At 36.6% G+C, this 9,991-nt stretch overlaps 1 protein-coding gene across 1 annotated transcript; it reads left to right on the top strand.

Annotated features, from left to right (window-relative positions):
- The first annotated feature begins 3,814 nt into the window (after positions 1-3,814).
- On the top strand, positions 3,815-8,651 carry LOC114650574 (protein FAM181B). The gene has a single exon (XM_028800307.2). It carries the CDS (start codon positions 3,971-3,973, stop codon positions 4,946-4,948), a length of 978 nt encoding a protein of 325 aa, XP_028656140.2. The 5' UTR covers positions 3,815-3,970; the 3' UTR covers positions 4,949-8,651.
- The last annotated feature ends 1,340 nt before the right edge of the window (positions 8,652-9,991 follow it).

The raw sequence follows: 9,991 nt of genomic DNA, 5'->3' as shown, positions 1-9,991 counted from the left end.
GCAGTTTAATGAATCCCTGGCACAAAGCTCCCTTTCACTGCCGGGGAAGAATAGACGCTGTTTAGACTCTGTAGGGTTGTACGTCAAAGGCGTACCATAATACTTGTCAGGCTGGGGCAGAAATTCCCACTGATATGGGAATGTGCAAAAAAAAAAAAAAAATCAACTTTACAACAAGCAGATTAAGACACAATCAGGAAATGGGATGAAGCTGCAGAACAGTAGCACCTGTTGCAACAGGCAGATTTTCCCATAGAAACTGGTCGCCTCACATGATTTTACAAACTGGTTCTATTTACATAAACATATTGATCGAAGAAAAATGGAGAAAAGGGACAATAATGTAAGTTCATTTTCTCTATCCCTTTGCACTGCTTATTCAGATCGAAAGGGAATATTTCAAATACATACAGTGTAAATGATGACTAAAGCAGAATTTTATTTAAAAAGCCCTGAAGAAAATATTGTTACAAAAGAATGTAACTAAAATGTCATCTTAATCTTTTATTATTATGTTTGCCTATTTCCTTTTAGCTTATTATGCTCACTTATGTGCTTTCCTGTAATAATTTATGTGAACATCAAAACAGTGCTCAGTCCTCTTCAAATTATAAAAATTCACTCATTTTGTTTAACAAAAGTGAATTCTAACTGCCTCAGTTGCTCTTTTTGAATGCTTTGCCTCCTCACTGTTAACATCAACACGGCTGGGTGGTCACTCTTGAGCTCCACATCCTAACTCATACTGTAATATAAATTAACATATTGTCAGTAATTTCTAACACCAATAAATAAATAAATATATCTATATATATATTTATTTATGTATTTATTTATTTATTATTTATTGGTGTTAGAAATTACTGACAATATGTTAATTTATATTACAGTATGAGTTAGGATGTGGAGCTCAAGAGTGACCACTCTTAAATATAAAATATTTCCTTTGGGGTGCAAGTGCTACAGGTAAAATATATGGCTAATAATCTGCTTGTTTGCTGGTGAGCTAAGTTTATACTGTAACACATCCATTATTTTTATTTTCAGGTCATTGTATTTTGAATTAAATGAAAAAAAAAACAATAATTACTAGCTCTAAAGAGATAACACTACTACTTATTTGCAAATGTCACGTCACAAACATCATGCAAACTTTCTTATTGCACAAAAGCTAAGAGTTTTAGGATGTGATAAAGTGCTCCACCAATCCGTGTCTGAGCTTCTTAAGCCATTTAATAGAATGAATTCAGGTCAGCATAATAGGATCGGGGCCTTTTAGTCCCTTGCTTAAATTCACCGGATATTCATTTACTCCAAGTCCAATGCGATCTGCAGTCATTAAAGCCCTATTCAGCTTGAACAGGGGTGGATGAAGGGGAGGAGATCTCAGCTTTGATATATTGCTGAACTGCCTGATGCAAAGGGATCAGAGTATTTCAAATGATCAATTCTCACACTCAGGGGCTAATTTATATTTTTGGCTGTGTTGCTACAGTTGGGAATTACTTTATAATACTGCACATTTTTTTCATCCTTAACAAGTTAGAATAATTTACTTGACTTTAACTGCTGGATCACTCAATATAATATAAAATTCTGACTACTGCTACCCGTTAAACTTTTATTACCATTCAATGTAAAGATTTTAAAATAGCGGAGATATCACTATGTTTTTTCAACTTAACCAGATATTGTGTCTAGGGCAGCACAGGTGCCACATTGCTCCTGGGTTCTGCTTTTAATTTTTGTCCTAGTCAGTAAGTAGAGTGCTGCTGGGCTCTGGATACTGCAGTTTCCTTCTCAAACACATGCATATTAGAATGGCCTGGACAAACTGAATGAGGGGTGTGCATGAGCATGCTCTGTGCTGAACTGGGGTTGATTCATTATTGGTTCTTTCCCTGTACCCAGTGTTTGCCACTGCTGTGTAAGGGAATGAGCTTGTTTGAAGGGAATGGAAGGATTAAAATAAAGTAAAAAATCTGTTTCCATAATAGCTGGATTAGGTTATTTTTTACTTTGTTTACTTGTTTACTCATTTACCTTCAGTGACAGTTTATATATATATTTATATAATGAACGGCACTGATGTCCCAGGAGGCTCTGTGGTGCTGCACCTAAAATGGACTGTTAATTTTAATTTCTCTCATGTTGAGTTTCAAACAGTTGTGTTTAATGTTGATTTATAGCTTTTGGTAATGGGAGTATTTCATTGAAGTTTACAGGGGTGTTTTGAGTTTGCCCACAACCACTAACTGATTATGTCTGATGTATGAGTCCTGGGATCTGGACTAAAGAGTGGGTGTAATTTGATATTGCCATTTGTAGTGATTGTATTACATGGCCAATACTAAAAATGCACTCCAGAGGGCCACCTTCCAGACTCATCTAAGCTATCTGGTACTACCCCGGGACAAGAGGGGCCACTGACATTAACAATCTTGTCTCCTTTTTTCCTGAGAGCCCCGAGAAACCACTCATTGATGGCAATAAAGCCAAGGAAGCACCGGCCATTCCAGTCCACCCATTATAAAAGTAAGACACTCCCAGAAGGTGGTGTCTCATTTCAGAAATGACCATAGTAGCAAGAATGCAGAAAAACAAAGAAAGTGTGACTGAAAAGAGCACTAATTAAATGGAATTTTTCCTAATAGGAGCATCTGGAAGTGCATCATTTTCGTCATCTTTCTTGATTATTGTTGGAATTGAATGGGATTTTGCCTGGTTGGTACCTCAAGCATTTGACTTTGTTCTGCCTTATCATTCATGCCACTAAAATATATATGCACTGTATATGCTATACAGTATATATATCGTATACTATATACAGAATAATAAATTTCAGTAAATGTATGAATGGATATATATATATATATATATATATATATATATATATATATATATATATATATATATATATACACACACATACTGTATAATTCCTATTCATCAAGTTGCTGGTATTGATGCTCAGCAATGCAATTTTAGGAACTTAGGGGGACAGAGCCTATTTTATCAATCCACCTTGTAATGAACATCAGTCTGCTATAAGGCACATGCCCACACTGATCTACACAGGGCGAAATGCAGGTAAATGTTTTCAAGATATCTTTAAATGTTTTAAAGATATCTCTGAATGATAATTTGGCTTGCCATAGCTGCTCTGTTGCTTACATTCAAGCATACAAATATAATTTTTTCATATAAAGGTGTGCATATACAATATATAATATTTCTGTATTTCTTCAGCTTTTGTAAAAACTATATCTATCTATCTATCTATCTATCTATCTATCTATCTATCTATCTATCTATCTATCTATCTATCTATCTATCTATCTATCTATCTATCACACTTTTTCAGAATATTAATAAGTTACAACACTGAAATACTGATTGTTAATTTAATTGAAACACTGATTGTTAATCAAACAACTACCCAACTTTTTATTTATAGTCCTTGAACATGATACCAAGGCACTTTTTACATACAGAATATATATATGTATTTTTTACAGTTGAAACACAGACAATCTGCCAACTCCTTTAAGGCGACGCAGTAATTCACTGGTGAGGACAGCGTTTAAATAGATTTCATGACTTTCAGCTGGTTTGGAGCAATGTGCCTGGGCTTTGCCGAAGCTCCTTTTCTGTTTGCAGCAGTGAGTTGTATAACAAATCACACCCTTTGTATAAGCAGTTGGTCAGCTGAAAGCAAAGAGTTAAATGAGGGAGACTTGTTGGCCTCTCCGCCCTCATGCCATGACATCATCAGCCCACCCCTAGAAGGATCTAAAAGCTGTCTTCACCGTGTCATTTGTAAGTTAAGCTGCAGGGAATTCTCAGCAGCTGCTCAGCTCAGACCATGGGTTTGCAATTTACCCTGGAAAGAAAACTGTTTATTTAAATGTTTTTTGATTTCTTTTTTCATTTTAGAAAGTGGTATAAAGTTTAATAAGTAGAAGTTGAAATGGCAGTTCATACAGCAATTATGAATCCTCACTTTATGCATTTCTGTTTCCCAGGATCTGTCATGGACTATGAAATACACAAAGGCTATGATGGAATGCTTCTGGGAGATCTGGAGTCTGAAGGAGAATTCAAGGAGACAACTAAGGATCTGTTGAGCTTTATTGACACTGCTTCAAGCAACATCAAACTGGCACTGGATAAGCCAGTCAAGTCTAAGAGAAAGGTGAACCATAGGAAATACCTCCAGAAGCAGATCAAGAGATGTACAGGTATAATAACTCCGGGCCAGGTCAGCCAGGACACAGTCAAGAGACAAGCTTTGCCTTCATCAGTTTCTGGCAACAGCTTCCAGTGCAAACCACCACCAAAACGAGAAGGTTCTCAGGCCAGTTTACAGAGCAAGAGCCTTGCTGCCCTGTTTGAGTCAGCTAAGGACATCAGAGGGGAAAAGGGTAAGAAGCCACCCTTGAGACACCGCAATCTGCCTCCTTCCTTTTTTACTGAGCCTGCAAATACCTCCAAAATGTCCTCTACATCAGGTATGACCCTTAAAGATTTAGAGAGAGGCAACCCTGAGGTAGCAGACTTTTTTGAACTTTTGGGTCCTGATTATAGCAATATGATCAGCGAACAAGAGATTTTCCAGGGAAGAGTTCATCAGGATCTGGGGCTGGAGCCGACAGCCTTTGATCCTCCCCACCTTTTAGGAGGCTTCCTCTACACAGATCCTTGGAATACCTGTAGCACTGAAGGGAAAAAGATGCTGGTCAGCAATCTCAGCCTAAGCGACAGCATGAGAACTATGCCAGGGCAACCATCATTATATGAGAACTCAGATTCTTCCAGTGCTTCCCCAGCGGAGGATAATGCACCCAGCCTGCCTGCTTTCCCACATTTTTTTGCTGACTGCTCCATTCCACAGGTTACATATGACTTTGCCAATGGATACAACAGAACAGGATTTCCTTCCCTTTGAAAGAGCATCTTTCTCTGCATTCTCTTTTGGACTATCTGCTGATGTTATTTAAAAGTTTAAGTTGTCACACCCGAGCATGGAGATATGATTAATATTCTGAAAAGCAGCTCTCATTGTAGCAACGATGTGCAGTCCGAACAAATCAATGCTTTTTCTGCACTGGACTCAAATGTTCTACTTAAAGCTATTTAGGCAAGTCTGGCACTTTTATTTCTTTTTTATTAATAACCACATTTCCATCTACTAAGAAAAGGCACACATTAATTGACATTTTGTATTTATGCAATGTTCATAAATGTTGGAAAGAAAGATAAGGAGTGAATGGCTTAGATGTAATATTTGTCATGTTTAATGTTGCTATATACTCTACTAAAATTGTATAAGGTGGAAAAATATAGAATGTATTTCAAAGAATTAGTACAAAAATTACAAGTTGAAGGGGAAATTTGTGCATCGTTTGGTTTACTTTTATAAATATTCTTACTGCTCCCACAACATACGTCACCATTTCCCTTCCCTTTATTGCAGTCATCATTGGAATTGAAGGAAACGTAAAAAACAAACGCTGCAAAGATCTGGCTTTAAAAATATATCTTGTAATATACCTCCACACTGTTAATCTATTTGTTCGGTTCTGCTGCATTTTATGTATCTGCTTTATAATGCAAACTGGCAAAGTACTTAAATGCACCTTTTTATATTTCTTCAAGCAATTTATCCTGACACCCATCCATTTTCCAAATCTGCTTTCCCTGATATAGTATGAAAGTATAAAGGGCCATGCTGCAGCCACATTGGGCACAGGATAGAAGCCAATCCTGGACTGGATGCCAGTTCATGACACGCATACCCACAGTCATATGTTACCATCTCTGGGAATACAGGAGTATTTTGTGAAAATCCATGCAGATATGGGGAAGCCACAGGAAACTCCATCACTTTCATATTCACTATTCCAGATATAGAGTCATGAATTAATGTCATACACATTTTTGTCTGGTTTCATCCTGGAGAAATCTACATTAAAATATACATAAAGGGTACCCACTCCACACGGGCAGTGGTCTGAGTGGGAAGAGAACCGTGAGAGTGTAGATCACTGGGCCAACATGCTGCCTTCATACAAAATTAAAATGGAGCCTTCAGATATGAACACTTGTAATCCTCCCCTAACTGGATGCTCTCTTTTAATATTTTGTTGCCGTTCAAAAATAAATGTTTCAGTCTGTGCACATCTCAGTTCCAAAAGACAAGTTTTTATAATTTAAACAAAAACAGGATTGTGCAACTCTACACAACCAGCATTGTCTTCCCTTCCATTATGAAATGTTTATTCTTAATATACTCCTCTAACTGACCATTTGCTGTGCCAGCTAGCTCCAGTTCAGACTGACCGAGAGCTGGATTCTGTCTCAGTAAGGCAAGAACCAATCCTGGTTGGGAGGCCCATTCCTCACACACCCTCAGGCAATGATTTTTAAAGCATTATAAGGTTTAGTGACAACAAATTGAATTGATCTGAGTAGTTCCTTAGAGCCACTTAACTCACATGTCTCTAAGATGTAGAAGGAAACCTGGAGTAGCCAGAAAAAAAAACACGCATATAAAATGTATACTTGTCATTTTGAAAGCTTGAGCTTGTTGTCTTATGCAAATCTTTGAGCTGTAGCTACATTCGCTCAAAACAGTTTTTGACAGTAATAGTTATCATACTTTACAAGAATATATGCCTCAGTGTGCTACTTCCTTCACCATGAATATTGCTTTTTTGTATAATGTTTAAGCCATTATTATTAGAGTATGTAACCCGAAGTCATAGATGTCATGACAAAGGCAGACTGACCTGCAATGGACCTTATGTGAGTGAGTGAGTGAGTGTGTGTGTGTATGGATTTTGTGTATTGTGTGCCTACTGCAAATTTTGGGAAGCCACTTAACTCTCTAATGCAGCTTAGTAAATAACATAAAAAATACATAGCAGCCTCATTATTCAAGGTTGTTCTTTTTAATATAGAACAAAATTAATACGCAGATCATTTTCAGAAACAGCTATTTAAATTTCACAGTTACTCTCAAGTGACCAAGACTGGAGAGAGAGACATGGATGAGGTTGAGCTTATACAAAATATACACTTTTTAAGTTAAAAGCAAAAGAAGAAATTTAGAAAATTGACGTCCAGTTTTTAAACACCTCCTTTCTTTACCATAGCTACTTTATCTTATGATAACTTAATGGAGCTAATTGAATCCTCAGTAAAGCCAAGTTCTACTCAAACAAAGTAATTTTACACATGAAAGTAGCCTTCAGGCCATAAAAAATAATCCCAACCCCCTTTTCTCTCTCTTTAGTCCAAAGAGTACCGATGTCACCTCAAGATAAAAGCCAAACTCATGGCTAAAGAACACTAGAGACTTGAATTAATCTTTCTAATCTGCATTCAAAACAGTTTGTAAGTGGTGTAACTGGCAATGTTCTCTACAGATTTTGTTTTTGATGACTTTAGTCTTCCTGGCTACTGATGTAAATAGTTTGAACATTTCATGTACATTTCTGAGCTTAATGACTAAATGGATGGTGCCTAAAGAAAAGCCACTGATGAAATTGCTTAAACCATATCTTGGTCCTGAAGAACTCAATGTAATTAAAAACAAAACTATCATCTTATACAATAAGCCACTTATAAAATGTAGTGTCACCTGGACTTTCTGGAGAGCTGGGAGTTTAATTATACTTCATCAGTATGTGCAAAAAATGCAATTTATTATAAAAAATATATAAAAAAGCATGATACTCTTCTGACCTGTTTGATCATTATGTGAAAATTTTACTAATTATACAAGTAATGTGTACACAATGTTTCTGTATTTCACAGTGGTGTTCAACATCTGTTTTCAACTTACATTGTACAGTAAGTAAGGCAAAATAAAGCTGGTCCTTTATTTGCACACAATAGCTTTGTTCTTCCTTTACTGTTGTCATTCTAATAATTGTGCTTTTTCTCTGCTGGACAGGTCAAATAATTCATGTGCTGTCCATCAGGTAGTATGGAGGCAGGCCTTTTCAGTCAGTGCAAATGTAGAAAAGCAGCTTTGTTTATCATTCAGCCCTGATTTGAATAGAATACAATCCGGTCACAATGTACTGTATGTCTTTGGGAATAATTAGTATTACATTGGTTATGTAATTAATTTGCTACTCCTGAGGGTTTTTTTTTTATTTTCATTCAGAAAATTGGCACCCTTTAAAAATTGCTGATTAGTCAGTGCTTTGGCAGATCTGTTATACATACTGTATTTCATAAGCGGCTGCAGCTCTTCTACTCGCTATGCATTTACTGCTTAACTTTGCCAGAACTCCATGTTGTCCTAAGCTTCAAGGCAATATGGGCTACTCGTTGTATCTGTGCTTACAGTGCATTTATGTGGTCATCTTAAGCAAGCTGCTGAATTTATAATAAATAAATAATAAATGACCATACATGTTTCAGGTTGGTACCTCTGGAGTAAATACCATGAGACTCTTTATAAAACTCTTTCATTACTGTACTTGTTTAATCCAATTTTAAGATTACAAGGGTTGTAACATTTCCTCGCAGTTTGGGTACATACAATATAAACAATGCTGTACATCCACTCTCTGACACACTAACACTGAATACTTTCAGCCAACGAATCATTCAGCAGAAGTGTGTCAATAAATGCAGCTGGGGCACCTTTTTAACAACAGCAATATGACTGCCTAATGCCTCATTGGGACTTTTTAAATTTTGTTTTTGTAAAAATTCAAACCCCCCCCCCCCACCAAGACAAATAAAGTTCTATCTATCTATCTATCTATCTATCTATCTATCTATCTATCTATCTATCTATCTATCTATCTATCTATCTATCTATCTATCTACCTATCTATCTATCTATCTATCTATCTATCTATCTATCTATCTATCTATCTATCTATCTATCTATCTATCTATCTATCTATCGCAGCAGTCAACCCTAGACAGAATCCCACTACACTACACTCATTCTTACTCACATTGGCCCAACTTAGAGTCACCAGTGAGCTTAATTTGACTGTATTTGGGATGAAGGAGGAAAACTGGAGTACATTAAAAAATCCAATAGGCAAGGGGAGTGTATGCAAATTATATAAAGACTGTGACTGGAATTTGGACAAAGTGTCTAGGAGCTATTAAGCATCCAATGGATCATCATTCCATTTCCAAATTATTAATTATTAGATAGATAGATAGATAGATAGATAGATAGATAGATAGATAGATAGATAGATAGATAGATAGATAGATAGATCTAATAGCCTTACTCAAATAGTATATTCAGTAGGGTACGTTTAGGTCCATAAATATTTAGACAGAGACAACTTTTTTCTAATTTTGGTTCTGTACATTACCACAATGAATTTTAAATGAAACAACTCAGATGCAGTTGAAGTGCAGACTTTCAGTTTTAATTCAGTTGGGTGAACAAAACGATTGCATAAAAATGTGAGGCAACTAAAGCATTTTTTAACACAATCCCTTAATTTCAGAAGTTGATTTGAGGTGTGGTGCTTGCATGTGGAAAATTTTGCTGTGAACAGACAACATGCGGTCAAAGGAGCTCTCCATGCAGGTGAAAGAAGCCATCCTTAAGCTGCGAAAACAGAAAAAACCCATCCGAGAAATTGCTACAATATTACGAGTGGCAAAATCTACAGCTTGGTACATCCTGAGAAAGAAAGCAAGCGAGCACTGATGAACTCAGCAACGCAAAAAGACCTGAACGTCCACGGAAGACAATAGTGGTGGATGATCGCAGAATCATTTGCATGGTGAAGAGAAACCCCTTCACAACAGCCAACCAAGTGAACAACACTCTCCAGGGGGTAAGCGTATCGATATCCAAGTCTATCATAAAGAGAAGACTGCATGAAAGTAAATACAGAGGGTGCACTGCAAGGTGCAAGCCACTCATAAGCCTCAAGAATAGAAAGGCTAGATTGGACTTTGCTAAAGAACATCTAAAAAAGCCAGCACAGTTCTG

Source organism: Erpetoichthys calabaricus, chromosome 4 (assembly GCF_900747795.2).
Source record: "Erpetoichthys calabaricus chromosome 4, fErpCal1.3, whole genome shotgun sequence".
Taxonomy (NCBI): Eukaryota; Metazoa; Chordata; class Cladistia; order Polypteriformes; family Polypteridae; genus Erpetoichthys; species Erpetoichthys calabaricus.
The sequence above is the reverse complement of the archived record's forward strand: the minus strand, read 5'-3'. Positions and strand labels throughout refer to the sequence as shown.

What these genes read in the sequence shown, in the direction of transcription:
- LOC114650574 (XM_028800307.2), top strand. Translation starts at nt 3,971, where the DNA reads ATGGCAGTTCATACAGCAATTATGAATCCTCACTTTATGCATTTCTGT.